This window comes from Aptenodytes patagonicus, chromosome 2 (assembly GCF_965638725.1).
Source record: "Aptenodytes patagonicus chromosome 2, bAptPat1.pri.cur, whole genome shotgun sequence".
NCBI lineage: Eukaryota > Metazoa > Chordata > Aves > Sphenisciformes > Spheniscidae > Aptenodytes > Aptenodytes patagonicus.
This window is the reverse complement of record NC_134950.1, coordinates 8,265,855-8,278,262: the sequence shown is the minus strand read 5'-3', so window position 1 is coordinate 8,278,262 and position 12,408 is coordinate 8,265,855. Positions and strand designations below refer to the sequence as shown.

At 43.1% G+C, this 12,408-nt stretch overlaps 1 protein-coding gene across 1 annotated transcript in view; it reads right to left on the bottom strand.

The window, feature by feature from the left end:
- NDRG1 (N-myc downstream regulated 1) overlaps nucleotides 1–12,408 on the bottom strand; it is a 40,219-nt gene that overhangs the window by 21,926 nt on the left and 5,885 nt on the right. The window contains exons 2-3 of the mRNA XM_076329060.1: nucleotides 4,075–4,153; nucleotides 2,082–2,117 (exon numbers count right to left, since the gene is read on the bottom strand). Coding sequence (XP_076185175.1) covers nucleotides 2,082–2,117; nucleotides 4,075–4,137 — 99 coding nt within the window. The 5' untranslated portion in view covers nucleotides 4,138–4,153. The remainder of the gene's footprint in view (nucleotides 1–2,081; nucleotides 2,118–4,074; nucleotides 4,154–12,408) is intronic.

The following is a 12,408-nucleotide window of genomic DNA, read 5'->3' as shown; positions in this document are numbered from 1 at the left end:
TACTTCTTCACTAGTGGCAGAAACACAGTTATTAACCGAATACTGCATAACTTGTCCTCAAAAGGACAGAGCAAGTTGCAAGGGATATGATGGACACCCACACCCATACACAGGTGCTAAATAAGGAGCTCCATCCTGCCAAGCGCTGATCACCTCCTTCCCTGGCCAGGTCCATCCTCCTCCCAAGTGTGGCTCATGGGACAGGTTGCTCATTAAGAGCACACACACGAGTTGCAGTGTCAGTCCTGAGTGACTTGGGTCCTCCAGGGCCACATGTGAATTTCTCTAATGAAGTAATCAAGGCTCTCAACAGCTCCAAACCGCCTTTTTCATAAATCAACCACAGAAGAACTTAAAGACACATAGGTAGGGTACTTGTGGTTTTAAGGACCAAAGCTAAGCCTCCTTTGCAGCGGCAGTTCTTAACATAATGGATTGAGACTGTTCTTCCACATTTTTCCTTCCTGAAGTAGAACAACCAAAGATTAAACTCGAAGAAAGAAAGATCATTAAAAAAGCAAGAGCTGGCAGAACAGGGCTAAATGACAAGAACCACTGGTCTGGATTAGCGACAGTTAATCCAAAACATGGAAAAAACCCCAAAAAGGCTTAGAGAATTTGGTCTTGCAAGTTAAAAAAAAAAATCTATATATACACGGTTTACAAACCAAGCAAATTTCTTCCAAGAATAGAAATGAGATATGGGTCACTTCTGGATTCATAATCAAAATACTGCAGTATTCCTGTTAGCAGACTTAATCTGGGATTCAGATTTATTTAGAACAAGTGATCAATCCGGACCCAAACAAAAAGCTTCTTCCATGCTGTGCACAGTCCTGCAGGAAGCCGCATAGTGACAACTTTAACTTATATTTGTCAAGACTTCAGGCAGCAGATTTCATCATTAGAAAGGATGAGGGGGAAGATGCAGGATTAATGTAAACTACAGTTTTACTATAGAAGTAAGAGCCATTGAGATGATAAAGATGTTTGAGATAACTGTCTCCCTTCATTTCCAGGGAAAGGACTGCTGAGTTTGTGCTGGATTTTTAACCAATTTGGAAGCATTGAATAAATATATAGACAGGCGCAAATAAAGTGCAACATGCCACAATGTACAGAAGGGTTATTTCCTCCAAGGACCTCCGCCTGCATATTCAAGAGACTAGAACAATTTAAGAGCTTTCCTTATTCCTGCACAATCTACCTCCCTCATTACACCCCCTTGACAAAAATAAGACACTCGGCGAGCCTCTTTTCCCAACACATACTCCGTCCTGTCCTCAGTGAGGGGAATTCACCACTCGCTCTTTTTGTCGAGGCAGGTACAAGCTCGCTGGTCTCCCTCCCAGTTCAACCTAGCCTGACTCCGACAGCAGTGCTTTTCCTTAGTCTCAGCTTAGAAACCAGCGAGGACAAACGTCTCAGTCAGAAGCCCAAATGGCAATAAAATAATACACAAGAGGAGCTGAGAGAGTTACAAAGTCACTTCTCAAAAGCATGACACACGGGGAAAGTGGAAAGCCACCATCTGACCTAGCGGTGCACTTTATGAACTCATATTCTGGCTGTAAATGCACGTACGGAAGCTACCATCACTCTCGTTAGGGGCAAAATTGATTGATTAGTACCTTCCACCATTCCACAGGCTTCAGGAATCTTTTGGAAACTTTCAATGGCATAACGGGATACATCGAGAGGGACATTTCCTCTGAGGAAATGCATGCACACCACTAATGAAAGCAAATTAATTGGGGAAAGTGCGTGACCATGTGGGAGGGGAATATTTTGCTTTCACTGCCACTGCTGAAGAATCTCATTCTCTTACAAGAATAGAGCTGCTTGCAATCCAGCCACCTCTTTTGGATGAAACTTTCTCAGCTTCAGTCTGAAAAGACCTCCTGCAGTCCCCTTCACATCGCTATGTCAGAGCCCCATTCAGACCGCTCTCCCACAATAACAGTATTTCTGGAGAGCGGTCAGTCATTTCTGATCACATTTTGCTGTTTTCCCAAATGTCAATTCAGTTTCCCCTTTTACCAAAAAAAAAAAAAAAAAAAAGAGAGAATATCTTTACTTGCCTGAACATCAAAGTCTGGAAGGAGGCGAGTGATAGCCTGTGAAGAGATTTTAAAGCATTAATGCAGGTAACTTTGGCAGCTACAGAAATCTGCGCTGGGACATGTGTGTTCTAACCCACGGGTTAGGTAAATTAAGGACGGAAGATGTCAGAAGCAATACAGCTGCTGTCACAGGTAATATCGTCTCAGATGGTGGACCTCAAAGCATTGCAGTCCAACCCGTAATCATGACAAGACTACAGAGCCTTGATCTTTAGGCCGTTAGGCAGTGTCTTGTACATACAAACAAGTAGCTAAAGAGCTGACTGAGCTTGTGGAAGTCATTTTACATCAGCCTTAGCTTCAGACAATACGCTGGGTTTTAATCTTACTATACTGTTGGTCTCACAACCTTTTAAACATAGCTAGTTTCATACACTGTTGTTCCAGTGGGGTCTAGAGTTGAAAGGAATAAGTATATGTGGCATCCGTATAGACAGCATATGGAATAAGGCTCATCACTGTTCAGGAATGAAGACTCAGCTGTAGAAGAAACCTAAGCACAACAAGCCAGGATGCGACTTCAGAGTGCATCACCCACTCAACACCAGCTCCACTGTTAACCTTAGTATGTGCTGAGTGTCCTTCAGGGCAATCCTTTCCACTTTCTCAAAGTAACTTCCTTCATCTATGTTAAGAATGGCCACAGAGGAAATCAAAGTCTGTGCTAGTTTCCCCACATAGACAAAGCCTAAGGTAACGTCGTGAATCAAAGCATATAGGGTTAATTGTCAGGATTCCAACTTTTGATCTACGTGCTACAGAAACCCAGGAAGTTGATCAGTGTTTTAAGGCATTTCTGAACTTTGAACCAAAGGCATTTCAGTACCCGTAGGACTTCTGCTTAGTATCTTCTTTGCTTTGCTACTACTGAACAATACTGCATTAAAAAGGAATCTTAGTTTCTGAAAAGTTTGAGTGCTGCATTCACTGGTATCCAAACGAGCTCTGCTTTCATGCAATGTCCTTGGCAAAGGAGCTGTGTTTAAAGTTTCTCTAGCCATTTCACTGCAGTCGCAAGTGGAAATAATTTTCTGAAGTGTTTACGCAAAAGAGGTAGAGAATAAAAAAGAAAGTAGCAGATAGAGCAATGAATAGTTCTAGCGCAGAAAACCAGAAAAAACCCAACACATTTATATATGTCATTGTCAAGAATTACAATCATTGGGAACAACAACAAAAAAATTTTAGTTTTGATTCAAGAAAAAAAGCTGAGAGGTTCCTTCACATATTACAGTGAATTATTTGCCATGAACATACCAAAGCACAGAGTATTGCTACCACCGAAGAGTCAGACAGCCACTGAACCCAGATGCTGTGGGCAGATTTTTTAAGAAAATGATGCAAAAACAAATGGAAAGAAGTACAACAAGGTTAAGCAAAAAAAAGTCTAGGATGTTTCTACACTGCAGCCCCAGAGGAAAGGCTGCGGCTTGTGCACACCCAGCTGGCTGCAGACCTGGTAGCAGTTTGACTGTAACTCATAGCTCAGTGCAGTCAAAGAGGGCTAGATAGGGCACAGTCGTACCTCCGGCCTCAGATGTGCCCAAAAGAAAAGGCTCTCTATGTGCCTCCTTGAAAGGTAGCTGACAGCAAAGTTTGTATCTTTACACTGAGAAATCTATAGGTGTAGAAGGATGTACATGAGATTGCCCAATTGGCATCATTCAAAATAGCTTAAGACACCCAGAGCTGTCATTATTCAGAAAAGAAAAAATGTCACCACCAGACTAGCACTAGAGAAGAGTAAAACCAAAGACCAAGAAAGAGCAAATAATTAAGGCTCAGTTTTACATTCTTTAAAAAAAAAACAACCCACTCTTATTCCATCTCCAGTTTCTTTTACTTGTTTCTTCCACACAGTATGTCAGAACTAATCTAAGAACACATGTGCAGTTCCAACAGCAGCCGTGAAATAAAACACGTAAGTTCTAAAAAGCTTTAAAATAATTACCTCCTCCTTCTCCACCAGAGGTTTCACCTCTGCAAGGTGAGCATCCTGGAACTCTGTTGACATGGTCAGTAGCTGATATCTGCAAAGATGAAAAAAGATTTGTTCTCAGCTTGCATCAAAGATTAAATACAGGAACAAATAAAGATCCTGCTCCACCCAACGCCCCCACCAATGACCCACTGTCTCAGGTTATAGTTTAAAAGACCTTTGCAAGAAGGTTATGAATCTCTTGTAAAATGCCTCCCTGGTTTATTTATATACACACTCCGGCACAATATAAGATTAAAGAAATATTAAGGCTGCAAGATCAAACAAAAGTTTGGCAGCTTCAAAACAGGGAATGCTGAAGGAAACAGGGCAGGGACCGGTATAGAGAGTGTCATGGAAACTGTCATTTCACAGGTGAAAGGAGGCATAGCCAAATCTGCACAGCCACCTTCTGAAATTAGCTTGAATACTTGTTTCTGATTTTGGTTTTGTTTTTTTTTTTTTTTTTAATGCAGGCTCCCTCTCCATCGCCCAGATCTCTACTGTAAGAAAACTGAACTGGACACTCATTAGCACCATTTTACTCTCAGATCGATGTGCTCCATTCTTTGGGACACAAACACCTTCCCTGATCTGAACAAACAAACAGTACCAAGTAAAATAGATATTCCTTTAAGTGGACACCAACAAGATGCATGCAATAATGTCGTATTCAAAACTGTCAAAGTAAGGAACAAGATTTCTGTATCCTGCTCTAGGAAAGGACTGGCATTGCGATACCCAGCCCTCGTCTGCGGGAAGCTTAACTGGGAACACGGATATGGCCGAACCCCAGAAGAGGTGACTGCCGAGGCAGACAGAGCAGCAGGTTGTGCTGCAGGTGCAGTGCCCTTCTGCATTTGGACCAAGAGGCATCTCAGTTCAGCGACCACATCACTCCAAACTGGGAGTTAAAGAGAACGGCATGTTTTCATTCTCTTGACAAAGATAAGGTGCCAGAGGCAGAGGGCTGTTCCCTGCGAAGCTCTAATGAATGGCCAGAAACAGTTCTCAAAAGAGATACCGGAACTGTTTCAACAGCAAGATGACAAATACAAAAGTCAAAGTATGTTTGTGACATAACCTCTGGCCTGCTGGAGAAATGCATATCGTGGGTTCTGGGCATCTTTGGACAAAATTGGAAATTTATTAACTACACAACTATAAAACAAATCAATTATTTTTTAAGAAAAAAATTTAGAGCTGTCTCAAGTGAAGCATATGAGTAAGTGTACTCATAAAGCAAGCCAAAAGGCTGAAACATGTTTAGGAATTATTGACTAAGCGTAACTGCAAACATTTTAATTATTAACAATTTTCCTGAAGATAAGCATAAAACTACAGAACAAAATTTAAACCGATGCTTTAAACCATGATTTCCCACCTCCTGACTTAAATCTGATTTAAGCCGATCAACCCTGTGTACATAAATGACCTGCTGCTCAAGAAGGGCTGTGAAGCCCACAGGAGCATCCAGGAGCCGGCAGTGGCAGCAGCATCATTTTCACTCTGCCCCATGGGTTAACTCGATGCACTTTTCCCTGGGCAAAGATGCTCTAGTGAGAAAGTTCACAAGATGGCTGGATGCTGCAAGAAGCTATGAAGTGGCACACACAGATTAAGAAAGTTAATGCTGAAAAAATGCTGGTGTCCATGCATGTGCAAACAGCTTCAGATTTTAGGAACCCTTCTTGCTAGCTATGCAATTGGGTGGATTTTTGGTAAAGAATTATACTGGGGATTTTAAGCTTAGAGAAATGCTTCACAAATACTTAACCCCACCACTTGAGGCATGGGGACAGGAAAAAAACTGACCCCATTGCCAGTAATTTGTAATCCAAATTTACAAGGCACAAGAGAGATACTTAAATAGTCAGAAAAAAGTCAAGACAGAGTTAATTCCCTGGCAGTCACTCTGATTCACCCTTTTTCTCCAGGTTTTTCAGTAAGTTTTGCCCATTACAGATTTTAATCATAAAGAACAAGCAAAAAACAAGTTTGCCAAAATTTCAAGCAACTACAAGTGACATTTTAGAAATAGTGTTACATGTTTTCATAATTACGGCCATCTATGTAATCTGCCATTTTACACAGTGAGCAATTGTGCATGGCAGAGAGGGAAAATAAATACTGCTGCAATATTTGGAGGTCGAAAATATTTACATGCAATTGCACTTAACTCAAATGGCTTTTTTTTTTGCAATTTGGCAAATTCTGTTAAGACAGAAATAGCACCTTAATGTTGCACCTAATTTTGCAATAGGGACTATAAGCGCAAGAGATTTTTCCACATTTTGCCTAAAGGGGAGGAAACTAAGAAGCCAGGTCCCCTACAGTTTTCCAGTAAGAAGCGGCTTGGGGAACAAAGCCACAGCTAGTGTTTGTGGAAGAAAGTTGTTTACACGGGATAGCTTCAGATTTTCAGGGACTGAGCATTGACTACAAATGACCAAAAAACTGTGCCAAAAAGAACAAGATGGATGCCTTTTATAGCCTTAAAAAACAATCCTGTTTTCATAATAGTTCAAAGTTGTTGCTCTGTGTTTCCGAAAGAACCAGCACTAGGAAGTGCTGACCAGCAGATTACACGACTGCCACAAAGTCTGCTGAACAAAAGCCCAACGTGTACCAAGTTCTTGCATTTGGAAAGATACCAGATCTTGGAGCCACATAACGTTTTCAGATCAGGCATTTCCAACCTCTGGGTTTTCCTTCTCTGCACCAGGAATACCTGAAACATTCCTACCAAGAAAACACCTTGTGATAAGGCGGCACAACAACATGCTATTTGTCCACAAGAGCTAGCAAACAAAGCTCCGCTACCTGACAGCACAGTAAAAAACATCTTATTTTCCAAAGAGAAAGATGCTGGGGAAGTGGTTTTGTACCACCCATATTCAGCACAAATTTTATAATCTCTAAATAAGTGCTTTGTGCTCCCCCCCTTATGTGACAGGGTAGCTCGAAGCTAACGTAACTGCATAACTCTCCTAAACAGATAACCATACAAGCATTCCTTTATACACATTTCAAAGCACTTGCCTCAGAAGTCTTCAAAAGACAAAGTTCATTTATATCTGCAAGCAGTAGTGTAAAGTTGCCAACTTGGAGGAAAACAACTTTTTTTCACTCCACTCGGCCAATTCAGCCTGCTAAGAGGTCCCAAGTTCTCGTCTCCGGGACAAGCCACCTCCACCCAGCGGATACCCACCACTCTGCACCCAGGTATCGGTTACAATTGCTGCTCAGAGGATTAAGTATTAAAAAAATCATACTTCTGACTAGGAAAAAAAAAGTTTAAGGCACCTTTGCAGCTAGCAAAGTACTTTAAAACTGATCACATATCTACCTTTGCCAACTAGCAGGAAAGGCAGCAAACCCGTCTCTAGGAAGCAAGGGGGATGTGGGGAGGGGTGAAGTCATCTGTGTAATACTGTGTTCACTAATTTCATTCAAAGAGGCTTTTCTGTACCCATTCCAGCCCAAACCCACTGCTCCAAAACCACCGGAGCAAGTGTCATAACCAAGGCTAGTAGCTCAGGAATAATTTTACTGAGCCTGATTATTTTGCTCTTAAAGGTTCAGAGCATCATCGCCAGGGCCTTGTTTTGGCAGCAGGGGATACGGGACGGATGGGCAGCCTGGCTTTGCACAACAGTGTGCAGAGCAGCTAAGAAGCCACACATCAGTCCATCCATCCTCAGACACCAGCAATGTTGCAATCGTAAGTACCAAACATTAGGTAATCCTAATATACGTGACCAAATTCATTCCAAGCACAGAAGCGAAACAAGTTCAAAGATCCCTCGTTTGAAACCTCATTCTGCTGAAGACACACATAAGGGCTGTCTGAGTTTGTGCCACAGGGTGCATCAAGTGTGATGGTCTCACGTCCATGAAGGGCTGGGGGAACTGCTACCAGAACTACAGGATTTACCTCTGCCCTCATATCCAACTGGTTTTTATTTACATGTTATCGTGGAAAACAAAGAACAGGAAAAGACTCCTGCCTGAGCGTTTCATAAAGAAGACAATTTCCTCAAAACAGCTTGTTTAAACACTGGCAGCAGAGATTATTCTCTTTTTGAGTACTGATATACAGAAGGGTAACCTCACCAGAGCAGCCTGACGGCATTTCCACCTTTGCAGGCTGAGCAAGCAGGAGGAACAGCAATCACTTTACACATGGGATTAAATACTCATGAGCGTCTAATGGCAAAGAGAGGAGGGAGAAGGCCATGGGCACTGATGGACACAGCTCCCAAGCACTGGTGTTGCTCTCTTTGGAGAGAGAGGGACCACGTGAGACGGGCTCCAGGGCCACACGTGGGAGGTGTTTCCAAGCCAGCCACATCACTCTGCACTTTATCCCTTGAAAGCCACAAGTGTCTTCAGAGCTCAGGCACCAAAGCAGGTAGGAAGGACAGGGGTGGCAATTTGAGGCTGTGTGCATCTGCAGCAGCTCAAAGCATAAAGCAGCAGGGATGAGGCAAGGATGGAGAGAGCTAAGATGTCTCCAGAGCTCTGCAGAAGTTGATTAGCAAAGATTCCCATCAGTTCCAGGTCAGAATAAAGCAGCTTAGGCCTCTGACAGTGAAGCAAGGAAAGTTACTGTGATGCTCAAACAGCATTTGAGCTTTACGTATGGTCAGTTAGACCTCTTCCAGTCATTAACAGTAAATGCTGTAAACTAGTCTGACTGGCCCTAAAATAAAAAGTGATGGTTACTGTAAACTGGAGACCAGCTTGAAAAAACTTGTCTCCACTAAATAGAGACAAGTGGACATCGGTTACTAGCACCCATGTATGGTTATGGTCCACAATGCACACCTTCATTAAGTGCAGTTTACATTTCAGGTATTTTATAATAAACTTGACAAACCTAATCTTCCTGTTTGTGATTAATTTGAAAATTACTCATTTTGCAAGCATCCAAAACAGTTCATGCATAAGCATCTGCCCACACCATGCCCTGTTTAAGCTACTCTTTGTTACAGGAACTGGTGTCACGAGGTCCTTTGTGTACTGAGTTACTGATTTTCTCTGACGTGGTTCCACACAATAAATCAAGAAAGAGGTTTTAGTAGAAGTTTCTCCCCTTTTAAAAAAAACAGATGACTTTTGACAGTTAAGTAGCTGCTCAAACTGTTTAGTCAGATGCAAGTGTCAAAAGCTGAAGGCACTCAACTGCTTGGGACTCTCTGGGCTTCCTTACACTCTAGCTATACATGACTATCTCAATTTGCAACTAAAAGTTAATAACCTGACACAAAGGAAGCTTGGAAGCATAACCCTCAAATAACCTAAAGTTTCAAATCAGAAAAGGTCAGGAACCAAAGCATTAAGTTAAGTAATATCAGGGAACTGAAACAACTATGCTGCCTGGTGGCCTCTGATTCACAGACGTCCTGTGAATCGCCATCATCCAGCCCTCTTCAAGCACAGCACACTGCCAATACTCAATTATTTTGCTTGTTTCTAACTAATTTGCTTTTATTTCCTTTCAACCTCCTTTGTGAGCAAATCCACTAGCATGCTTTAGTGAAGGTTCTAGTTGAAAGTAAGAGCTCAGGCTGGTGTCCAGAAAAAAAAGTGGGTTTTTAGGAGCACAATCATAGAATCATGTAGCATAACAGTGATTTTCAAAGCCAAAAAACAAGAAGAGCTTGAAGTTTTAGCCATTTCTAAGTTTAGACTTATGCTATGTGCTAATCAATCTGATTAGAAAACCGAAATGTTTTAGCCAAGAACTTGAGCCCTGTGCCAAGTAACAGCCAGATGAAGCCACACGGAGACGACTGCGAGGACAGAGCCAGCAGCTGATTCCACCGAGCTCTCACAAACAATGCGCAGGTGCAGGTCTGCAGCGAGTCCCACAGCTATGCTTGCCTGCGGCTTTGGCATACCAGTGCAGTTAGAAAGACAAGATCTCCAGGCTCATCTCCAGTCCTTTTCCTCTGGCGCCGGTGCCTGTACGGGCGCAGAGCTGTTCAGCTGCAATCGCTCCGAGATCGGACACAGCCTTTAAACTGCCAATTCCTCAGACCAGGGACTGGTTACTCTTCACACGTATGATATGCTCCGGCAGCTGCACATTGATAGTAGCATCAAAACCAAGTGAGCTGGAAGCAGCCCTTCTGCCTACTCCACAGATGTTGAGCAAGAAAACTGTTGCAACGCAGTTTGCACAATCCTCTCGCTGTGGGATGCAATGAGGAATGTTCCTTGGAAAGCTCGGGGTCCTCCCATGCTTCACAGGAGTAGAAACTGACTGTGGGAAGGGTTGGTGTGCTAGCCAAAGGACATGCCTGCTGTCCCCATCTCCCCTATGCTGGACACCTCTGTTGTCCCCCCAATATAATGAGCAGCTATTGTATTCCTAGCTGGCAGGGAAATGGAGAGCTTGCAATGTCTTAGGGCTTTTTCCTGTTGCAGCAATCCCTAATACTGCCTACAATGTAATAGCACAACTCCATGAAGGACAGATTACAAACCCTAATGAAATTCTCTGAAATTCAGGTTTCTTTAGCATCTGGCACCTGTTTCTGGTCATAACCACTTTTCACAGAGGTATCTCCAATAATGTGAAGTTTCTTTAAAGAGATGAAAAATACTAGCGATTCCCAGGACTTCTTAGCTATGAAGACTGCTGTCATCCCAACCCACCTCCTCAAGTGCCACTGCTCACGGCCGACGTGGCTGCAAACAGTCTGTCCTGGTTTCAGCTGGGATAGAGTTAATTTCCTTCCTAGTACCTGGTACAGTGCTGTGTTTTGGATTTAGGATGAGAACAATGTTGATAACACACCGATGTTTTAGTTGTTGCTAGGTAATGCTTACACTAGTCAAGGACTTTTCAGCTTCCCATGCTCTACCGACTGAGAAGGCTGGAGGTGCACAAGAAGCTGGGAGGGGGCACAGCCAAACTGGCCAAAGGGACATTCCATACCATGGGACGTCATGGTCAGTACATAAACTGGGGAAAGCTGGCCGGGGGGGCCGCTGCTCGGGGACTGGCTGGGCATTGGTTGGCAGGTGGTGAGCAGTTGCATTGTGCATCACTTGCTTTGTATATTCTTTTAGTATTATTATTTTCAATTATTAAACTGTTTTTATTTCAACCCATGGGTTTTCTCACTTTTAATCTTCCAATTCTCTCCCCCATCCCACCGGGGGCAGGGAGAGTGAGCGAGCGGCTGTGTGGTGCTCAGTTGCCGGCTGAGGTTAAACCACGACACAGTCCTTGCAGAGCGTGATGGCACAGGGTGGAGGTAGGGGAACCCGGGGCTTTCGTAAGAAATCTGACATCGGAGTGGCAGCCTAAGTCTATTTGGAAACACACGATGCCCATTTGTACTGGTGCCAATATTGTCCTTTAGCTTTAAATGACTCCAGGCTGTGGGTGTCAGCACCACAGGCTGGAACGAGTGAAGAGCAATCAGCTGCCTTCCCAGGCTTCGTTTTCTTACCCCACCAAGCCAGCTTGTCTCCTTCCACTGCCCCAGCACCCTCCTAGCATCCTCCCAACATCCTTCTCTGCATCTGCCCCACTCCTCCTTCAACTGACTGCAAACATAAAGGTCTGAAGCAGAGATTAAAGGCGATGAATCGGTACAGATCCTGACATTTGCCTCGCACCTGGGTGTTAGGCTGGGCTTTGGGTGCAGATTAAATAACAAATACTGCAAAGATGCATTAAGCATTTCATAACATGGAAGAGACCGTTTCTGCCACAAAGATTGCAGTCTAAACAGACAAGAAACAAGCTATTGTTCCTGCAGCTCACCAGTGTCAGGCCATGCTCCCCACCCCCTCCTATTCTCAATCTGCCATGCTTTAATAGATCATAGCTTCTGCCCAGCTGCAACTGCTTCAAAAAGTGGGTGGTTCTGTGCAAGTTAGAGGCAAAAACGTACTGAGATTATTCCAGAAGGGACAGGCTTGTTGTATACTCAGAGATGAGGAATGCTATCTGGCTCTCTAGGTTGCACCCTTGCAAGTATACAGTGGTTTCTTTTTATGTGTTTTGCATTGTCATGTTGATGTTGCAAAGATAAGTACTTAAATTACAAAACATCACAGCTAAGGTTGATGATGTATCTTAATTTACATTTATTCATTAGGTCATACTATATGGGTTACAGCTTCTGAGTACATATACAACTTGTTCTACCACCTATTAAAATTGCTTGCCCATTGCTGTTACAAGTTCTCTTTATAACCCTTGCCAAGATGTCTGGGCTGAAGTTTTCCATGATAAGTGTCAGAGAGTTTTTGTTTGTTTTTGAGGAGGAAAGCATAATTTAT